Below are 22,791 nucleotides of genomic sequence, written 5' to 3' on the forward strand. Positions count from 1 at the left end.
TATCCTCATCCTATGTTCCAGCATTCAAGTCATTTTTCATATTAGCAAGTCCTGGTGGTCAAGAGCCTTAAAAAACTGTACATGTATCCAATGGGCCCAATGCTGCAGACACAAATTCTTTTGGGAAGTTAACAGAATACAAATGATGAGTAAATATAGCCTCTCACAGGCTAGAAATAGTCCAGGCTTGCTCGAGAGACATGTTGTACTATCTTTTTTTCTTAAAAAGCTGCTTATAGTCTGTATTCTAAAAAAGATTACACAATATTCACTTGAGTTCATTCACTCAATATCCATTAAATGAACCCAGCAGAGTAATAAGCAGGGCTGTTAAAGCCTTGAAACAAGACAAGTGAGGCACAATCCCTGTCCTCACAAAGCTTAGACCCCAGCAAAGGAAGACAGGTATAGCTCAGAAAAAACTCCAGGCAAAAGGTATACTCTGCCCCGGCTCCCCACCTCCCCATCCCTAGCCTCTAAAAGGAGAACAGTGTGTGTTTTGAAGGCAAGCTGAGATCACAGTTGAATCCCCAATGTCTATCACCCTGGACAAGTTACTACTTCGCTGCAGTCTCAATTTGCTTAGCAAGAGATTATACTTTGCATACTGGGAAGCACAAGTATGTCCATGATTTAAAAAAAAAAAGCAAGACATCATGGAAATTCAACAGATGACAACTTTAGCTGACAGACCTAGAAACTTCCAAGTATTTGCCATGTCTTGTCACTTCATGGCAAATAGATGGGGAAACAATGGAAACAGCAACAGACTTTATTTTTAGGGGCTCCAAAATCACTGCAGATGGTGACTGCAGCCATGAAATTTAAAGACGTCTGCTCCTTGGAAGAAAAGCTATGACCAACCTAGACAGCATATTAAAAAGCAGAGACATTACTTTGCCAACAAAGGTCTGTACAGTCAAAGCTATGGTTTTTCCAGTGGTCATGTATGGATGTGAGAGTTGGACCATAAAGAAGGCCGAGAGTAGAAGAACTGATACTTTTGAACTGTGGTGTTGGAGAAGACTCTGGAGAGTACCCTGGACTGCAAGGAGATCAAACCTATCAATTCTAAAGGAAATAAATCCTGAATATTCATTGGAAGGACTGATGCTGAAGCTAAATTTTAGCTCCAATTCTTTGGCCACCTGATGTGAAGGACTGACTCCCTGGAAAAGACCATGATGCTGGGAAAGATTGAAGGCAGGAGGAGAAGGGGACGACCGAGGATGAGATGGCTGGATGGCATCGCCGACTCGACAGACATGGGTTTGATCAAATTCCGGGAGATGGTGATGGACAGGGAAGCCTGGCCTGCTGCAGTTCATTCGGTCGCAGAGAGTCGGACACGACTGAGCGCGTGAACAACAACATTTGCCATGTGCCAATCACATGCATTATCTCATTTAGTGGACAAGACTTGGTCAGTTTCTCAGTTTTAGTTAGGAAGAGTGCTGATACATATTCAAGGTAGAACAATTTCTTGTCATTTATTTAAAAACACAAACTGTGTGCTTCTTTCTGTCAAATGCTGTGCACTATCAATTACATAAGCTAAACATTACAGTACACAGCTTCACTCACAGTAATTTATCAACTTGCTTTTAAATTCAACCTAAATTTTAAACTCTTAAAAGCTGGAAGAATAATCTTATAAATATGGCCTAAAAATCAAATTTGCAAAAATCTTGCTATATATCTTGAGATATTTCCTTTAGGATAAAGATTCTTGCACAGGCTTCCCAGGTGTTGCAGAAGTAAAGAATGTGCCTACCAATGCAGGAAATGCAAGAGATGTGGTTCTGTCCCTGGGTCAGGAAGATCCCCTGGAAGAGAATGGCAACCCACTCCAGTATTCTTGCTTGGAGAATCCCATGCACAGAGGAGCCTGGCGGGCTACAGTCCATGGGGTTGCAGAGCTGAATACAGGAGCACACAAAGATCCTGTGCTTTCTGAACAGCTAGCCAAAACTAAACCCTCTTCAGGAATTCTAAAACATCTTTTTGTTGAACCTAGAACATCAAGGATGCTCAGAGCTACTTTTATAAATGATACTCAATACCAATCACATGGCCAAGTTATGCTAGAGATAATTTTTGAAACACTAAATACAGCATTGGTTTTTAAGGTTTTATATCAGATGGGTACTGAGATAAGGATTACAGGTGATACAGTGGACACATATCCATGTAGTTCTTTCTCAGATGGATCTGAGAAAGTAGTTTCAGAGATGATCTGAGAGTAGTTTCTCTCCAAACTACTAGCACAGTTGGAGAAAAAATAGAGCAAAAAACTAGTCAGGAAATATCTGGCAAGCCAGGGGTTAGGACTCCATGTTTTCACTGCCAAGGGCCCAGGTTCAATCCCCCGTTGGGGAATGAAGATCCCACAAGCTGCATGGTGTGGCCAAAAAAACCAAACCAAACAAACACAAATTAACTACCAACTCCCCTCCACCCAAACAACAAAAAAACTTGTCAAGCAACACCAACTCCTCACATCTCTTGATTTTGTTTGAATAATACTAATTTTAAAATGCTTTCAAGGCTTTCACAACCTTGAAAAGTAGTACATTACCCAATAATGCTGAAGTGCAACAAAAACAAGTACTCAGAGAGTTTACTGCTGCTCTTGGTATCTGAGATGAACACAACTGTTAAAGGTCTTTTCTGTCACAACTATTAAAGGTCTTCTCTGCAGCACCTCTGGCAGAAGAAAATGACAGGATGAAAAAGTCCTGTCATATGACCAAACAAATGAAGGCAAAACTCTGGAGCTGTTGTAAAGGTCATTATAATTTTCAGCAAAAACTTTGGATTTTTAAAAGTAAAATTTAAAAGCAATAAAGTTGTAACTCACTGGGAAAATTAGATTTGTTCTCTGAATGCAGTGTAATATCCTGGAACATGCTATCAAAACCAGAGCGATATAATGGAAATAACAGTGAGTTCTTAAGCTAGAAATCAGGATATTGTTTTGCCTTTGAAATGCCTTTGCTCTATGACCTTGAATAAGTCAATCTCTCTGAATCTCAAGATTCTTTTTTTTCTTTGGTAAAATCAGGAATATTTGTTTTACTATCACTCAGAATTTTTAAATTAAATGAGTATTCAAGGCTTAAAACGTTAGTAACTTAAAGGGAAAAAGAAAATCCTATAGATGTCACGTAACTTTAGTAATACCTGAGATAATACGGCAAAACCACTACCTATGAATAAAAGACATAATCCTATTGAGAGTATCTTAAAAGACAAATTTATTTAGCTCAATAACAGATTAGACCATCCAGCTAAACAGTAAGATATCATTTTAGATCATTCAGCATTTAATTTAACAAATAGTTACCAAAGGCTCTAATATGCCAGTCACTGTTTGCCATCTGATAGCATGGCTTATAAGAGAAAAGAAAACCTGGAGCAAAAGTAAATGGACAAGTTAATAATCAATTTACAAACTATAACAACGGAAACACAAAAGACTGAGACAGAAAATAGAAGGGGATGCCTATTTCAAATAGGGTGATTAGGAAAGTATTTTCTAGGAAGGTGAGTTTCAAAGTTAGATCTAAAGGCTGATTAGAACAGTGGGTCAAGTTTGCAGCACTGGATTGTGAAAGAGCATGAGGAATTGCAAAGGATTACTGTGAAGGTAGCAAATGAGAGGAAGCTGACTCAAGTTTGCTTAGAAAGAAAAGCAGCTGCTGAGCCGTACAGGAAAAAAGTTTAGATTTTAAATGCAGAAACTACTAAAATGTTGGTTTTAGACAAGTTGCGATTTGCTTTTAAAAAGCCTCGTTACTAGGGTGTTGAGAAATGACTGGAGGCAGCCGGCAGAAGCTACTGCTGTGCGAGTGAGTTACGGTGGAAACAGAATGAGAGTAGCTGGACTAAATATATATTTTGGAGATAAAAATGATGGTACTTGCTAAAGGACCAGATATGAGGTGAACAAGATGAAGATACAAGGAAAAGGGAAGAATCGAGAATGATTCTTAAGATTTTTGGCCTGAATAACTGAAGGAAAGGCAGAGTCATTTACCATTTACAGTAATGGGGACAACTGGGAGAAGGCAGGGTATTATGAGTGCTGTTCTGAAGATGTTACAGTTTTTGAGATAATCATCAGGTTTCCTATTGAAGCAATCAAGTATACATCTAGACATGAGGTTCTGGAGGTAGGCCAAACAGTCCAGTCATTGTTGTTTTAGTCAGTCAGTCACGTCCAGCTCCTTTGCGACCCCATGGTTTGTAGCCCACCAGGCTCCTCTGTCCATGGGGTTTTCCAGGCAAGAACCCTGGAGCAGGTTGCCATTTCCTTCTCCAGGGGATCTTCCCGACCCAGGGATTAAACCTTCATCTCCTGCATGGGTAGTTGGATTCTTTACCAGTGAGTCACACCAGGGAAACCCATTAGTTCAGTTATAGATACAAACAAACAGTTAGTTGATTGCCATTATTTGGAGATTCCAAATCCACAAATTTGCCTACTAGCTAAAAGTTATTTCTAACCCCCATATCAATACTTGTCATTCTTGGACATGCATAGAGTTACAAAAAAATCTGAATCATTCTACAAGCACATTCCCAGGCGATGCTCTGTTTTAGCTCTCATAAAAAATATATAAAAGAGAAACTAACTCTAACTGGGGAGCTAGAGAAAAGCTTTATAGTAGAGGAAGCAATGTAGCTGGGCCATTTAAGGATAGGTAGAAATTGGCAGAGATACAGAAAAAGGGGGCCTTTTAGAAGAAATCATATGAACAGAAAAAGGTAGTATGAATAGAGAGACACTGACATCTAGCTAATGGTAATGTCTTATGGGTAACGTGCTCAGTTGTGGATGACTCTTTATGACCCCATGGACTGTAGCCCGCCAGGTTCCTTGTCCATGAAATTTTTCAGGCAAGAATACTGGAGTGGGTTGCCATTTCCTTCTCCACATATGGGTAATGGTAAGAGATAAAATCTAAGATGGGATTAGATCATGAAAAGGCTTGAGAGCCATGCCACTGAATTTTATTCAACAGGTGTTGGGGAATTACTGAAAGAATGTGAACTCGAAAGTCACATGATTAGAGCTGGGCTTCCTAGGTGGTGCTAATGGTGAAGAATTCACCTGCCCGTTCGAGAAACATAAGTGATGCAGGTTCGATCCCTGGGTCGGAAAGAATCCCTGGAGAAGGGAATGGAAACCCACTCCAGTATTCTTGCCTGTAGAATTCCATGGAGGAGTCTGAGGAGTCTGGTGGGCTACAGTTCACCAGATCGCCAAGAGTCAGACATGACTGAGTGACTAACACTTTAAAAGATTTAACTGGCATGAGTGGGTAGAAAGGATTGGCAACAAAGGGACTGGAAGCAGGAGAGCCAGTTAGGATGCTGTTAGGATCACCTAAGCAAAAGGTAATAAAGCCCGAAAGCAGGGCAGTGGCAGTGAAACTGGAAAAGAAGTAACTACTACAAAAGATACAGCTTACTGTCAGAATAAGCTACTAGCTGCAGACAGATGGGCCTTACAAAATTTACGCCAGATGAGGCAAACACAGCCATTTTTCACTGTAAAAATAAAAAGGTGGCTCACATGGATGTCTTCTAGGCATAAAAAACAGAAGCAAGCTGCATACAATACTTTGGTGGGACATTTTACTGTATTATACAGTCAATAACTACTTGTCAAGTGCCAACCACTAGGCAAGGTTATACAGTAGCAAACAAGACAGAACACTATTTATTGAGCTTACAGATATTAACAATTGTACTATGGAAAATCTTTATGAAAAATGAATTTTCTTTGATGATGATCTTGGTTACCTGCTTCCAGTTGAAACACAAAGCAATAACTGCTAAAGACCAGCTATTTGAGATGTTGCTTAGTTGTTAAGTTGTGTCCAACTCTTTGGGACCCCATGGACTGTAGCCCACCAGGCTCCTCTGTCCATGGTATTTCCCAGGCAAGAATACTGGAGTGGGTTGCTGTTTACATCCATCTAAATCACTGTACAGGTTAAGTCAAGAAAAAAATATTTACTGAGTGGCTACTGAATACTCATGATGAATGAGGTGTCAAGAAAAACACATGTAAGAAAACAGTGATAAGCCCAGGGAAAAGTGTCACCCCCTTCCCTTTTAACAGGGGAATGAACACAAAAACCTATGGCAAGATATTGGGGGATAAAAAGCAAACCAATACAAGAATTAAAAAAAAAAAAAAGCTTATGAAAAGATTTTAAAAAGCTAAATGACATCTACTCTATACATAAAAACAGGCAACTGGAAACAAACTGAAAATTTGAGTTGTGAAATCTGGAATGATTTAAGAGAAAACTTAAAAAGGACAAAAATAAATTCAGAATGTCCTTTCAAAAAAACTGTAGTTGACATCCCTGATGTCAGAATTACACTTGAATCAGAATTAAGTATATCCAAAATGTTTATCAGAATGATGTGGTAATAAAAGATGGATTATAAGATTAACATGTCCGCACCTAGAAATCTCTCTTACACTTTGAATCTTATGGCACTACTACACTCGATTTTCAAATAGGCAAGGGAGCTTGTTAAAAAAGCAGATTCCCTGGACCTAGCTCCACAGACTCTGAATTTATATCTGTAGTTGGACTCAGGAATCTACATGATTTAACAAGCATTCAAAGTAACTACTGCAAGTAGTCAGGGTGAATAGTCTGAGGAATGCTGCAGTGTTTTACCTTAAGTTAAGATCTTCAATTTATAAACAAGACAAGTTAATGGAAACAAGGTTAAATGCCTCACTCAAGTTTAGAGTTTCAATTCCTGCCAGGCCAACAGAGTTAAAAGTCTTCTACCCTCAAGCCTTTGCTATTTCTTCAGCCTTTCCCAATATCCAATTCCTCCCCATTTCAAGTCAAATTCCATGAAAGGTTTTTCCTGGCTACCTGGGCCCTCACTAAGGTTGCACTGTTAAGTTTCTGATTTTTTTCCACAACTGTAATAAGAAGTTCCCTGGGGAAAACTGAGCTTTTGTTTTTGTATCCCTTTCACTGTAAGACACAAGAATATGGTGTTCCTTTTTTACTGCCTTCAATTTGCAAGCAGTATCCTGCTTTTCCCCAAACAGAAACTTAGCAAAGTGCTGAAGCATATGAATGCTAACCAACTAATAACTAACTAAATGGAAGCTTGGATTTCTTAACCCTCTAAAGTAGCGCTTTTCTGTAGGTCACCTCTCAAATCAAATGTTAAACTAATTTAGTAAGTCACAAATATCATTAAAGAAAAACAGAATAGTGTGTGTGGGGCTATTGTAAATGTTTTCTCTACCTTGTGGTCAAAACTTTTGAAAGCCACAATTTTGTAAATGTTGATAAACTCCAACACATCTTTACTGTTAGGTAGGCAAACATATATGCTTTCGCAATTAACACTTGAGCCACCCTGTCAGCTTTCCCATTCTCTGTTCTCCAAAGCTAATAATGATTTATTCATTCCCCCTAGCACAAACACTAAGTTTGATGAGTATTTTTCACAGCACAAGTTCCACAGGAGCCTGTGTTCCTTCTTCGGATGGGTCATCTAAGTATTGTGATGCACTTCAAATGGTCTCTTATTAGCACCTGTCTGTTGACCCAAGTGCAAACAGGGCTTTGAAATTTTCACAACCTTTCATCCACACTGGTCCTAGGCTTATGAATGAATGTGATTTTTTTCAAGAGCACCTTCTTTCCTATCTTGGAGCCAGGTTTCCACCATAACATTACTTTCTGGTAAACCTTGATACTCTTTACAAATTTAAATATAATTACATAGCTTCCAAATCACTTCTATTTTCTCTTCTCCTAACCTAAGGCAGTAGTCATACTAACAAAGTTGTATCCGTTTCTAGTTCTTATACATATCTTGCATCCTCTCAACCAGCAGGTCTAATCTAGACCTAATAATGCAGTAATTGTGACTTGTCACAGCTCTAATACAGTGTCATCTTTTGTACTGTTACCAACCATACTCTCATGACTTTAGCTTGAATTCAAATCTGACTTCCTCCATAACTTTGCTAAATTCCTCCAAATCCCTCCCACTCTCTAAACCTCATTTACACTGTTCACACCTCTACAGCACCTGTCAGTCCACAAGATATTAGAATTATTTTTGAATCCGTCTCCTACATTAGTTTCCACGACTAACTTTCACATACATACTGCTCACTGTCCAGCAAAAAACCAGAGGGCATTTCACATAGAACCTTATCGTGCTGAAAAGGTGAGGTGCTAAAACCAGTGGCTACAAAAATAGGTTAGGAGTTGTTTCCAATTTTACACACCCTCCATACTCTGGTCAACTATACGCTATTTTTAAAGAAGTAAAATATGAAAGTTCTAATGGGAGAACCATGGGGGACATGGCAACCAAGGCTGCAGAAATAAAAGGCGAAGGCACGATAAGACGGTCGTGATGCTCTCTGCCTTTCCACACGTGGTCCGGTAAATGGGCGCCTGATCCCTCTTCTCAGCCCGGCACCATTCTGCTCTGTCATCCTTTTAACCCTATTTCAAAACCTCCCACACCGCTCCGCTGAAGTTGCCTTGGCGCCCTCTTAGAGTGCCGTGTACCCCAAAGTACGTTAGAAGACAGACTGCCTCTTTGCCGGGCTCCTGTTCCGGCCTCCAGGGGCCACATGCACCAGAAGCAGAGTGGGCAACCATTTCCCTTCTAGAGCCCTAACTAAAATGGAAGCGTGTCCAGACCTGGGTACCTTTAATCCTCGAGTAAGCCCCAGAGTTTTTAGGTCACCGTTATCTCCTCCACCGCCTCCCACCTCGGTGGGACCTGAAGCATGCAGGCTCTTGGCTTCCAGGCGCAGTCTTGCCACAACTTCCCAACGCTACCCTAAGGTCCCGTCGGCCTCCGCACACACAGGCAGCCTAACCCAAGTAGGCCTCGGGGTGGTGGGGGTGGGGGGGGGCGGCGGCTTGGCATGTCATCCGGGCGGTCAAGGGTCCCCAAACTGTCTCGACCTCCGGGCGGCTTTTATTTAAACGTACCGCAAAGACAGTCTAACTTCCTTCCTCCAAACCGATCTGCCCCACCGGGTCCTATACTTCCTGAATTTCCACCATTCCTCAAGAAACGTGTCCACCGATCGCCGCCTCCGCCTGGGAGGCTGCATCCCGGCTCTCAACTATGCTCCCTCGGTCCCTTTTGCCGGATTCCCGGCGGGGGCGGCTGAGGTTTGGCACCCCCAACCCCCGACCACCCCGCCGCTCCTCCCCTACTCACTTTGGGTTTCTCCGGCAATTTCTTCCGGTTCTTCTTCTTTTGCTCCTCGCCCCTGAGATTCTTCAGCACGCCTTGGTCGTCAGCGGCCGGGGCCGGCGCGGCGGCCGCCGCCTCCTCCCGCTTGCGGGGCGGGCTCCTCCGCTTCTTGCGGGCGCCGGCGCAAGCCGCGGCCCAGCCGTAGCCGAGCAGGAAGAGCAGCAGCAGCCCGAGCGCGCTCGTGCCCACCAGGATCACCCAGCCCGGGTAGCGCTTCGGCTCCAGCCCCAGGTCGAGGCCCAGCTCGGTGCGCAGAAAGCCCAGGCCGACCGAGAGCATTTCCTGCAGCCGGGCCGAGCCGTCCTCGGCCTGCTGGGCCAGCTCGTCCAGCCAGCTCCGTGTAGCCATCTTCCCTCCCCGTCAGGGGGAGCGGGGGGACTCACGGGATGACGCCGGGCCGCGGAGACGTCGTGGAACAGTCGAGGGAAGCGAGGACGCGCCGGGGCCCGACCGCCTCAGGCCGAGCGCATTGAGGCCGCCCCTCGCGCCGGAGCCGGGGATCGGCCGCGGCCGCTGCCAGGAGGACAGGGGGTGCTCCCCCGGTTCCCCCCTCGTCAGAGCCTCACTCCGCCGCCGCCAGAAGGAGGGGGACGGCGAGAGGGAGTGTCTCCAGTGGCGGCCGCTAAGCGGCGTCTCCGCGCCAGTGCCGGGTGCCCTCTGTCCTCCCTCGGCGGAACAATGGCGGCTCAGGCCGCGATCCACGCAGCGGGAGGCGACGGGGGGCGGGGCGGATCACGGGTCACGTGGGCCCCGGTGGGCGGGGCGTGGGTGTCACGTGGGCGCGGGCGAGGCCGGGCGGGGCGGAAGCCGTTGGAGGGAGCGCGCGGTTGAGGCGGTCAGCGGGGACGTTTTTCGGCGTCTGGCGGAGGCGCGCCGAGCACCGGGGACCGGTGACTCTGGGCGGGAGGTTGGGAGGGGTTCACTGGAGGAAGCCTCTGCGGAATGGCTGGTGGCCAGGAGCTAGGAGACGTGGCGCTTTGAATGGGTTCAGGGGAGGGGCTCTTGAGGAAGCCTCGGGGCTGCGGCGGGCTGGGGAGGTGGGGGAGCGGGGCGTGCAAGAGGGTAAAGAGCTAGGATGTGAAACTTGGACTCTGAAGAAAGCTGAGCGCCGAAGAATTGATGCTTTTGAACTGTGGTGTTGGAGAAGACTCTTGAGAGTCCCGTGGACTGCAAGGTGATCTAACCAGTCAGTCCATCCTAAAAGAGACCAGTCCTGGGTGTTCATTGGAAGGAATGGTGTTGAAGCTGAAACTCCAATACTTCGGCTCCCTGATGGGAAGAACTGACTCATATGAAAAGACCCCGATGCTGGGCAAGATTGAAGGCGGGAGGAGAAGGGGACGACGGAGGATGAGATGGTTGGATGGCATCACCGACTCAATAGACAAGAGTTTGAGTAAACTCCGGGAGTTGGTGATGGACAGGGAGGCCTGGCGTGCTACCGTCCATGGGGTTACAAAGAGTCGGACACGAGTGAGCGACTGAACTGACTGAGGAGCCAGGTCACGGGGTGTAGGTCCAAGTCGCCCTAGTAGCTGTCTGCTTTTCTCCGTTCTTTTTCTGGGAGTAGTGTTGGGGTGGAAGCGGATTCTACTCACTGGATCACGGATCCAGCTAGACGCTTCCAGAGGTGGGCTCAGTTAAGTCCGAAGCCGGGCACTCTTCTTTCGGGGCCTAGGTTTCGTTCACAAGTTAAGTTTGTCTCAACTTACCCACGTTGTGTGTCTACAGTTTGCCTGCCTGACCAAGGGCGCTTTCGCGTGGTTTTCGCTCCTTCGCTCCTTCGCTCCTGGCTTTCGTTCCTGTCATTCGCCAGAACTCAAAAAAGTTGGAAGGCACGTGGGCAGTATTATTTTCCTATTGCAGTTTAATACGAAGTAATGTGAGGCATATTGGATTGTGTTTTACATGTAGATGAAGTAGTTCCTTCGTTGCGTTCTATTTTAAGCTTTTGTGCAAGATCACAGAGAATTTCCAAAAATCTTTTTTGTATGCTGCGTTGACCATATCTGGGTAACATTAGGAAGAAGTGACTTTTCAGATCTTAAAAATACAAAGATGATGTTCACGGCTGCCTTAGGGTTTTGACGTTATATTTCCCTATGAGAAAACTTAATGTGTTATCGTTAAATGATAATTAGCATTTTTAGCAAGTGTCTTAAAGTGAACTAAATACAGGCTTTCTCAAAGAATAAAAAGGGGAGTAATATTAATAAGTACCGAATGCCAAAAATGTATTTGGGAGTATTTTGACCTACTTTGCAACTGTGTTGTAATGCATATTGTGATAATGAGTGAAAAGGAGCTTGGTAAATAATAAACTGTTACTCTAGCCAAGCTTTATACAGACTTATAATTAAAGACTGTAGTTAAAGACAGTGTAAATTACAAGGCCGAAAACTTGGAAGATGTAATTGGAACTACTTTATCTCTAAAAGGTTCCAAATTCCATTTATATTTATGAAAGTAGGTTTACAATTTTACATTTATGCTTTGGTTCCAGAGACATGAGGGATATCTTTCCTAAGAAGCCCATTCTAGGTGAACACGTGAGGGCTTATGAATTAAGCTATTATACAATAATAGCAGCTGGATATTCCTGTTCTTCGGCAGTCTGGCAAATACTGATTATGTAAAATCCTATCACCTTTTTTTGTGTGTATGACTCTCCTTTGACCTGAAAATGTTTACTGTATATGGTAATACAGATAATAATCATTTTTCACATATAGCTTTGTGTCTTTTAAAGTATTTTAAGAACAAAATGGATTCATGCACTAATTACTGTTTTGCATTTAATGACAAATGCAAAGTGACGTTTTAGTGACATATTTAATGACATCAGCATTCATGTCACTTGATAGAACCCAGCTGATAAAACTCACCAGGAACATACTAGTAGCCCCACAATGTTAGGTTTGTTAACTTGCTGCAGAATGAAATTTAGGTAAAGTTTAAATGAATCAGTGCTTTGAAAGATTCAAAGCAAAGCAAGCGGTGTATAAAAGAGATAATATCAAGCCTGGCCTGGAATATCCTAATTCCTTGAAAATGGTGAAGTTAAAAGAAATGTTAGATGTCATTGCTGAAACCTCTTTTCTTGAAGCAACTGGGTTGGAAATGAAGACTGCTAATTCGGAGTCAAAATTACCCATACAATGGAATACCACTCAAATAAATACATGAAGCGGCATAGGTGGATCTCAACGTAAATATACTGAGTGGAAGAAGCCAGGCCAAAAAGAGTATGTAATGTATGATTTCATTTATATAAAACTAGAAAATACAAACTGATCTACAGTGACAGCAAATCAGTGGTGATTTGGGAAGGCGAGTGAGAGCACGGAATGGTGGGAGGGAGTGATTACAAAGGGTCCCTAGGAGACTTTGGGGAGTGATGGATATGTTATCTTTATTATTCTGGTTTTATGGGCCTATGGGTTTTATGGGTTTATATATGTCAAAACTTACCAAATGTGTACTTTAGATATTGTAGTTTATGTCAGATATACCTCAATAAAACGGTTTACAGTTTTTTGAAAAGTGACCTACGTGGAAGGAACAGCTGCATACAGGAGTGGCGTGCTCCATGTTCACTGACAGTATTTTTAACAAAGTTTTTACCAATCTATAATTTTAAGGTTTCTCAGTGGTATATACTTGATGTTAATTTTTTTTAACAGGTTTGCACAATAAATACTTATTATATGTTCTGGCTCTACTATATAGTTTATTTAACATAGTTTATTGTTAGATAGGTTATTTACAAGTTTTTTTGTTGCTGTTCTTGTTTTTTGCCATTAAATGCAATTCTGTCATGAATACGCTCGTAACTAAATAGCTTTGTGAATACCCATAAAAACTTCGTGAGGATAGAATCCTGGCACTGTCATTGCCTGAGCCATAGCCCACAGCACGTAACACTTGTAGTTTGAGAGTTTTTTTTTTTGGTTTTGTTTTTACATCAAGGCAATTTATTAACAAAACAACAATCTGAAGAGTCCTGTTCACAGATGGTGGCCATGGAGACCCCTCTTCCTGCGGGTGCTGTTGGAGGGGATGGGGGTAACATTCTCAATCCGCCCAATCTTCATCCCTGAGCGGGCAAGGGCTCTGAGCGCTGACTGGGCTCCTGGTCCAGGAGTCTTGGTCCTATTTCCTCCTGTGGCCCAGAGTTTGATGTGGAGGGCAGTGATGCCCAGCTCCTTGCATCTCTGGGCTACATCCTAGGCAGCCAACATGGCAGTATATAGAGAGGACTCATCTCAGTCAGCCTTCACCTTAATCCAACCAGTTACACGGCAGGTGGTTTCCTTGCCTGAAAGATCGGTGCCATGGGCAAAAGTGTCGATGAAGGATGCAAAGGTGTAGCACACACCAAATACATTTTCTTCTTCAGCCACCCGAGGGCCAAGGCTGATGGCCTGTTTTTCTTTTCCCCTGCAAGGTGCCATTTCTGCACATCTCCAGACTCTTTATCACTGGAAAGAGCTTAGTTTGGAAGTTTTAAGAGAACTGAAGAAGTTCTACTTAAAGCCTCTCATTTCATAGAAGGGAAGAAGGATGCTTCAGAGGGCTAAGGGTTGTTACCACAGAATCAGAGTGCTGGATTTGTAGTAGAACCCAGTCTTAACTGTTCTTGACCCCTTGGTTTCTCCTCTTTTTTCCATATACCCAGTGATTAATTCTTGGGATTAGTGTGTTTGTGTTTGTTTGCTCAGACTGCCAAAACAAAATTCCATAAACTAGGTAGCTTAGACAACTAAGATTTCTCAAGCTCAGGGAACTGGTTTTCTTCCTGGCTTCCAGATGGCCACTTCCTTGCTGTGTCCTCGCGTGGTGGAGAGAGAGCCAGTGAACTCTGATGTCTTATAAAGATACTAATCCTGTCAGATTAGGGCCCCACCCTTATGACTTCATTTAACCTTAATTGCTTCCCTAGAGACCTTATTCCAAGTAACAGTCATGTTGGGGTTAGGGCTCCAACATGTGACTTTGGAATGGGGGCAAACTTTCACATTTCAGTAAAGCTTCCCAGGTCCCACAGTTGGTAAAGAATCTACTTGCCAATGCAGGAGATGCCAGAGACTCAGGTTTGATTCCTGGGTCCAGAAGATCCCCTGGAGGAGGAAATGGCAACCCACTCCAGTATTCTTGTCTGGAAAATTCCATAGACAAGCCTGGTGGGCCACAGCCCATGGGGTCACAAGGAGTTGGACACATACACACATTCTGTGTAGGTTACACATGAATATATAGTGTTTTTATCTCTTAAATTAGGTTATGGGTACAAGAGTGCTCCTTATCTCTACTTTTTTATATACCTGAGATACTTTGTAATTAAATTTAACTGACAAAAATGACAAAAGCTATAGTTTGTACAGAAGCTAGGCAAAATAATGGAGGTTCCTGTGGCTATAGTGTTGTGGGGTTACCATATCTTATGGTGGGGAATGGTATACTGGACCATGTCTGTGGGTATCCCTTTAGGCCTTTTAACCCCTTTTGCTCTGATTTCATGCTCAGAATGCCACAGCCATTTTGTAATGAGGCATCTTTATTGTAAGATGAGCTGACTTAAGTAATCTGATCCTCTTTGAAGTTATATTTACTAGTGTAAATCATACATTCTCAGTGGAGCAATATTGTTCCCACGGGATTTCTCAGTGTTGGCTTTGAGGGCTAAAAAAATGTTTTTTAGTGTACAAAGTACAGATCTAATACACTACATGCAAAGATATACAATATATATGTGACATTAAAACTTCATAGGAAAGTATCCAGAAAGGCCCTTCAGTTCAGTTCAGTCACAGTCGTGTCCGATTCTTTGCGACCCCATGAATCACAGCACGCCAGGCCTCCCTGTTCATCACCATCTCCCGGAGTTCACTCAGACTCACATCCATTGAGTCCGTGATGCCATCCAGCCATCTCGTCCTCTGTCGTCCCCTTCTCCTCCTGCCCCCAATCCATCCCAGCATCAGAGTTTTTTCCAGTGAGTCAACTCTTCTCATGAGGTGGCCAAAGTACTGGAGTTTCAGCTTTAGCATCATTCCTTCCAAAGAAATCCCAGGGCTGATCTCCTTCAGAATGGACTGGTTGGATCTCCTTGCAGTCCAAGGGACTCTCAAGAGTCTTCTCCAACACCACAGCTCAAAAGCATCAATTCTTCGGCACTCAGCCTTCTTCACAGTCCAACTCTCACATCCATACATGACTACAGGAAAAACCATAGCCTTGACTAGACGGACCTTAGTTGGCAAAGTAATGTCTCTGCTTTTGAATATGCTATCTAGGTTAGTCATAACTTTCCTTCCAAGGAGTAAGTGTCTTTTAATTTCATGGCTGCAGTCACCATCTGCAGTGATTTTGGAGCCCCCAAAAATAAAGTCTGACACTGTTTCCACTGTTTCCCCATCTTTTTCCCATGAAGTGATGGGACCAGATGCCATGATCTTCATTTCCTGAATGTTGAGCTTTAAGCCAACTTTTTCACTCTCCTCTTTCACTTTCATCAAGAGGCTTTTTAGCTCCTCTTCACTTTCTGCCATAAGGGTGGTGTCGTCTGCATATCTGAGGTGATTGATATTTCTCCTGGCAATCTTGATTCCAGCTTGTGTTTCTTCCAGTCCAGCGTTTCTCATGATGTGCTCTGCATATAAGTTAAAAAAAGGTCCTTAGAGGAGTGATAATGAAAAACTGATTGAAAAATACTGGTGCAAAGGAAGAAACTGGCACTCTGTTTCATCAGTTAGATGTCTGTGGCTTTAGTTAATCAGTTTCCCTGGATCATTAATTCAATCTTTTTTTTTTTTGGCTGTGCCAGGTCTTCACTGCTGCTCAGGCTTTTCCCTAGTTTTGGGGAGGGAGGGCTGCTCTCCAGTTGCCGTGTGCAGGCTTCTCTTTGTGGTAGCTTCTCGTTGTGGGGAACAGGCTCTAGGCTTGCAGGCTTCAATAGTTGCTGCTCCCAGGCTCTAGAGCACAGCCTCAATAGTTGTGGCCCATGGGCTCAGTTGCTCCATGGTGTGTGGGATCTTCCCGTACTAGGGATTGAACCCCATGTCTCCTCCATTGGTAGGGAGACTCTTCACCACTGAGCCCCCAGGGAAGCCCCTGTTCAATCATTTCTTCACTGGACGTTTATTGAATCCCAGCTCTTTGGTTTGAATGCATGCTGCTGCTGCTGCTAAATCACTTCAGTCGTATCCAACTCTGTGCGACCCCATAGATGGCAGCCCACCAGGCTCCCCCATCCCTGGGATTCTCTAGGCAAGAATAGTGGAGTGGGTTGCCATTTCCTTCTCCTTAAAAATCTCAGAGCCTAGTGAAGACGATGGACCCTTTCTTAAATGGCTTTGATGCAGGAGAGTATCACTACAGTAAACTGATTTAAGCATGAAGATTGTACTGGATGCTGTGATGTACCTCCCAGATCCTGCTTCAGTAATGAAAGAATTTTCCCCCAACTCTGGGAATGTCACCAGTGAATTTGAGGTTCTTCATTGAGAAGTCAAAGATGAAGAAGAAAGGTTAAGAAAGTAAAGTGACAGTTTATTTAAGCAAGGTTTCTTGCCAGCTGGCCCCTGCCCTCATTTCTCTGCTCATACCTAGCCAGCTGCCTACTCTAACAGGAGTATTACCAGGGGCCCTCTCTTAGGTGTCAGATTTTGGGGAAATGACTGAGGAAAACTTCCTCAGCAAAGGTCATGTCCCCATTCAGGGACAGCCTACATCCAGTGACTCATCAGCCTGGGGCTGCACAGTCCTGGCCTTGTCCCACCCTGGGTCAGTTTTGAAAGACCATCCCAGCCCCACAGTACTCCTTGAGCTTGGCTGAAGATTGTTGGTACTGTATCTCAGCCTAGTTCTCACCCTACTCAGTCCCATTTCCTTCTTCTCCTTCCCCTGGTATTCGTTCCAAGAGCGCTTCCTTATATGTTCATCTAAAAGTCTACTTCACGGAGAACTCAGTCTGTAACAGTTTGCTGAGGATTTACGAAGTGATATCACCAACAAGGGAAAGGTTATTTCTGCATTTGAAGCAGTGGAACTCTTTCAAATACTATATATTTAGGTTCCGTTCAGTCTAGGAGGATGAGTGGGATGTTGCTACGAAGAGAAGGAAGAGAGTGGAGAGGAGTTTCCAAGCATGAGGACCAGCAAAAGGGAAGGCTTTGGGACATGAGAGAGCATGGGATGCTTGGATTATGGTAAGTACTATTCTATAGCTAGTGATGGAGTCCTTAAGATTTTGTGGAGGGATTTGAAGAAGGAATTCTTAACAATGACTCAGGTTTCTCACTTCCAATTGGATAGATGGTGGTGCCATTCATTGAAATGGGGAATATTGGAAAAGAGCTAAGTTTGGCAACTCGAGATTAGTAGCTTTGTTTTATACACATTGATTTTGAGAGTACAAATTATCCAGATAAGTTATCAAATAGGCAGGTACACATGGATGTGGACTCCAGGGGAGAGATGAGAGCTGGGGATACCCCTTAGTTTCCTTGCTGTGTTCACACTCATTTCTTAATTACTGATGCTTTCTGCTTTTACAAACCCTTTGCACCATGCATGAAATTAATTTGTTGCTTTTCCTAGTTAATTTCCACTTATTCTTCCTATCTCAAGTGAAACATCATTTTCTCCTAGATGCTATGCCCAGCACTTGACCAGGTCACTCCTCATGTTGTGTATATTTATGGCACCATGAAATTTCATAGTATTCATTGAAATTATTTCACACTTATTCATGTGACATTTGCAGAAGACTCAAAAAGTTTTTGAGAACATAATATACCACAAACACTGGCATTTTGGACTGCAAGGGACAAAGAGAGTAGTGAAGAAGGTATGGAACTTCCAAAACTTTACTGGCAAGAGGCAGGCTGAGAAAATTACTCAGTTGCAAACTGCACTACTTTTCTTGAGAAAGAAATGGAGACTCAGAGCGTAAAATCAAGAGTCCAGAGGGTGGAGTTAGACTCACGGAGAATTATTCTAGACTTTGAAAACTAATCCAGGAACTTCCAACTTTTCTGAGCTGTGTTTCAGGATTGCTATGGATAACTGATGGCTTTGTACCTCTAATTCCCCCCCAGTTTGAATGGGAATGTCTGTAGCTATTTTCCTTTGCTGTAGTACCATTGTATGGTGGATGTCTAAGGAGAAGAAAACTTGTATTTAGTTTCACAGTTCCCTCAGATTGAAAGAGATTGTGCTGAAGGAGGTATCATGAACAAAACTACACCTAAGGAGCTTCATCTGTACCTGGACCTGATTTCAATGCTGAAATCCTGGATTTGAGCAGATGCTCTAATGGGATGGATATACTGAGGGCCTTACAAGAGGATGAATGTGTTCTGCATGTAGAAGTGATGTGAGTCACTGGGGGCCAGAGGGTGGACTGTGGTTGGCATTTTTCAAGATGTCCCCAGTGATCTCTGCCTTCTGGTATTTATGACTTTGTGTAATCTCATCCCCTTAAGTAATTTCCTTCTGAAAACCAATAAGCTACCTTAACATTGAGAGAATGTCATTTCTGTGATTCAGTTACAAAAGATTCTGATTTCCATCTGGCAAGCCGCCCTTCTCCCTTCATGACTCCGATGAAGCAGGTTGCCATGTTGAAGAGGCACAAGTGGCAAGGAACTGAGGGCAACAGCCAATTGCAAACTGTGGTCCTCAGTCCAACAACCAAAAAGAACCTGACTCCTGCCAACAACCATGGACGTGAGCTTGTAAGCAAGTCTTTCCTCAAGTGATCCTTCGGATGAGACCTCAGCCCTGGCTAATGCCTTGGTTGCAGCCTTGAAGAGACATTAGAGGATCTGGAAAATGTGAGCTAGTGCACGGGTTTTAAGTTGCTAAGTTTGTGGTAATTTGTTACACAGCAGTAGAACTAATATATCTACGATAGTGTCAAAGTTGGAAAAGATGGGCAAAAGTCAATGTTTGCAGGGCTATGGGGGAACAGACATTCTTGTACAGTGTTGATGAGAGAAAATAGGCACACAGCTTTCTGAAGGCAGTTTGGCAACATACACATTTTAAAAATCCAAATCTCAAAAGGCAAATGATTTTTTGATTCAGCAGAATCCATTGCTAAGAAATTGTCCACAAGAAATAATCAGACCAATACACAAAAGTGGAATCACATAGTCATTACATTGTAGTTTACAATCTCAAAAAATTGGAAGCAACCAAAGGAAGCGATTGTTTGAATGTACTGTGACATATATAAGGATAGAAATATTATGCAGCCATTAAAGAATATGACATATATCTATGTATATCAATTATTCACTGACATGAAAAGCCTACCTCTTAAGTGAAAACATCAGGTTACAGAATAACATGAGTATCAGATCATTACAATTTTAGAATATGTGTGAGAATATGTGTGTGTATATATATGGATTGAGAAGCATCTGGAAAGACAGTCCCTCAAATCTATACAGCAGTGTACAGCAGTAGGATTTTTTTGGAGGTTTTTTAAAAAAACTTTTTTCTTTATACTCTTCTAAATTGTTTGAATATTTTCTGTGAATATATGTGCTTAGTCACTCAGTTATGTCTGACTCTTTGTGACCCCATGGACTGTCACCTGCCAGGCTCCTCTGTCCATGGGGATTCTCCAGGCAAAATCCTGGACTGGGTTGCCATGCTCTCCTCCAGGGGATCTTCCCAACCCAGGGATCAGACCCAGATTTCCCACACTGCAGGTGGATGCTTTATCATCTGAACCACCAGGGAGGCCCGTGTGAACATATCCTATCCTTTAAATCAGAATAAGATAAAGGTTTTGTTTTGTTTGCTTTTTTGAAACTTTACCTTCAGGGTGAGTGTGTAGCACGTCATATAAACAGCCTCGAAAACCAAAACAGAATGGTACATCTGTGCCTCTGTACCCAGAGAAGTCACTGAGTTTTGGGTATATTTTAATGTGAACGGTGACTAATGATACAAGTGAGATGTAAACTGTGAAGCATACAAGATTATTAATTGTCTCTGTGCCAGATAAACCCGAAACATGTGTGCACGCTCAGTCATGTCCGACTCTGTGACCCCATAGACTGTAGCCTGTCAGGCTCCTCTGTCCATGGGATTCTCCAGGCAAGAATACTGGAGTGGGTTGCCATTTCCTCCTCCAGGGGATCTTCTTGACCCAGGGATCAAACCTGTGTCTCCTGCTTTGGCAGGTGGATTCTTTACCTGTGTGCCACCTGGGAAGCCCAAATCTGAAGCAGTGGGAGCTATTTTGTATGGTACACATTTGGGCTTCTCCCGTGGCAAGGTTATAGCAGGAATCTGCCTAGAGAGCCCAACTTCTGTCTTCTGAAATATTCTTTCCTTCCTTCCTAAAAGGTTTTATTCATCTTTCGAGAATTGGAAAAAACTTATTATTGACCAATAGAAAAATTTCTCACAAGAGGAGAATCATTTTCATGTATATATATATATATAATTTAGTATAAATTTAAAATGCCTCCCTGAAATGCTTCCTAAGAGTTATAATATTTACTTAAGTATTCTGTTTCATTTAGGCCTATTTTGCTGAATAATGCCACCACTAAACTTTAAGATATGCTGATTCATGTCACAACCAGTGGCTTTGAAGATTTCTGTTAAGTTTTCAGAGGTATTTTTGAACTTGTGAAAACTTTATTACTAAAAGGAAAAACTTGTTTAAAATGTGGTGAGTCACCTCCACTGGATGAGAGAAAAAAAAATTCCTCAAACCTCATTTGAGACCTAATGTTTGTAAAAATGAGTAGCTATTTTGGTAGCTGAGCAGAAAGGAAAGACACAGGTGTCCGTTCTGGCAAAGACCGAAAGCTTTATGTAAATTAGTAACCTCAGATAATCAAAAACTGACCAAAGAATTGATACTATAGTGTTCTTGCCTGGAGAATCCCAGGGATGGGGGAGCCTGGTGGGCTGACGTCTGAAGTGACTTAGCAGCCACCTCAGATACTCAAAAACTGACCAAAGAATTGATACAGTAACCGGAAAGGTAAACTTGGCAGTTAGTTAGCTATATCTAATAAATCCTAAGTTTGACGAATCACGTGGACTCAGTGAGCTTTTGTTTGTTTGTTGTTTTGTTTTTGCTCAGGGTATGGTGCAAGTTCTGTCCGTGCTGTGACTCTCACTCCTGATGAGTTATTTTGTGAGTGCATGTAGGGGAATTTTACTTTCCTGAAGCTGAGGCCTGGGAGTTAGAGAACAGGGCCTGTTTGGTGCAAATGAGAGTAATGACGTAGGCAGCTTGGGCTGCCTTGTAACAGAGGACCAGAAGCTGGATGGCCTAAACAACAGAAATTTATTTTCTCATAGATCTTGTGACTGAAAGTGTTAGATTAAAGTGCCCTCAAGGCTGTTTCTGTGGAGGCCTCTCTCTTTGGCTGCAGACAGCTGCCTTCTTGCTGTGCCTTCACATGGCCTTTTGACTGCGTGTGTGTGGGGAGAGAGGAATCTCTGGTGTCTCTTCCTCTTTGTTTTGTTTGTTTGTTTTTTGGCTGTACTGCAGAGCTTGCAGGATCTTAGTTCCCCAACCAGAGATCAAACCCGGGGCTCCCGGCAATAAGAACGTTGAGGCCTAAACACTGTTCCGCCAGGGAATTCGTTCTTCTTCTTCTTATAAGGACCTTAGTCCTGTCTGATCAAGACTCCACCCTTATAACCTCACTTAACCCCAGTTACCTCCTTAAAGGCAGTGTCTCCAAATGCAGTCACACTGGGGGGTTAGGGTTCCACTGTAGGAATTTTAGAGGGGACACAATTCAGTCCATAACATAGGATAAGATCTGGGATTGTGCTTTGGAGTCTTTAAAGGCAAAAATACCATAAAATTGATTTGCTGGTATCTCTTACTAGAACATAAGCACCATGGCGGCTGACTTGTATACTGTGGCAGCCCTAGCACTTACTGCACGAGGCACTATTAATATAAACATTTGTTTAACTAATGAATGAACAAAGGTGGTGACTGAAGAGTAAGATGGGGTGGAGGCTGTTGGCAGTGATCTGGGATGTGAGGTACCCAGTGTCCAAATCCAGTGGTGGTGGAAATGAGATGAAGTGTGACATGTGACAGAATGTGAGATAAAGAGGAGAGAAGAAGCATGGATGATTGACTTTCTGTTTTTGAGTGACATGATGATCATGATTCCATTAGTGGCAAAAGAGAAGTTGAGAGAGGTTAATTTATTACCGAAAATCCTCATTTTGTGATGAGATCCTGCCTAAGACTTATTTATATTTTGTGAAACTGAAAGTCCTTGTAGCTTCTTCCAGATGCTCTGTATGACTTCCCTGAAGGCTATGTGATTTCTTTCTCATCCATCAACATTTAACTTACCTGACTTACCTCTCCCACCTAATTTTGGTAGCCCAAAGAGGATTAGAATTAGAGATACCAAGGGAATATTTCATGCAAAGATGGGCTCGATAGAGGACAGAAATGGTATGGACCTAACAGAAGCAGAAGATATTAAGAAG

At 43.0% G+C, this 22,791-nt stretch overlaps 1 protein-coding gene and 1 pseudogene across 6 annotated transcripts in view; both read right to left on the reverse strand.

Annotated features, from left to right (window-relative positions):
- Positions 1–13,104, reverse strand: part of MTDH (metadherin) — a 59,562-nt gene extending 46,458 nt beyond the window's left edge. For 5 of the 6 annotated variants that reach the window (XM_040261020.1, XM_040261018.1, XM_040261016.1 and 2 more), the window contains exon 1: positions 9,253–13,104. In XM_040261020.1, the coding sequence (XP_040116954.1) occupies positions 9,253–9,636 (384 nt within the window). In that variant the 5' untranslated portion in view covers positions 9,637–13,104. The remainder of the gene's footprint in view (positions 1–9,252) is intronic. The other variant, XM_040261017.1, reaches the window with a different exon arrangement.
- Positions 13,105–13,294: 190 nt separating this feature from the next.
- LOC120878452 lies at positions 13,295–13,757 on the reverse strand (annotated as a pseudogene).
- Between the last annotated feature and the right edge of the window lie 9,034 nt (positions 13,758–22,791).

The sequence above is a fragment of the Oryx dammah genome, unplaced genomic scaffold, assembly GCF_014754425.2.
Source record: "Oryx dammah isolate SB20612 unplaced genomic scaffold, SCBI_Odam_1.1 HiC_scaffold_19, whole genome shotgun sequence".
Classification (NCBI taxonomy): domain Eukaryota; kingdom Metazoa; phylum Chordata; class Mammalia; order Artiodactyla; family Bovidae; genus Oryx; species Oryx dammah.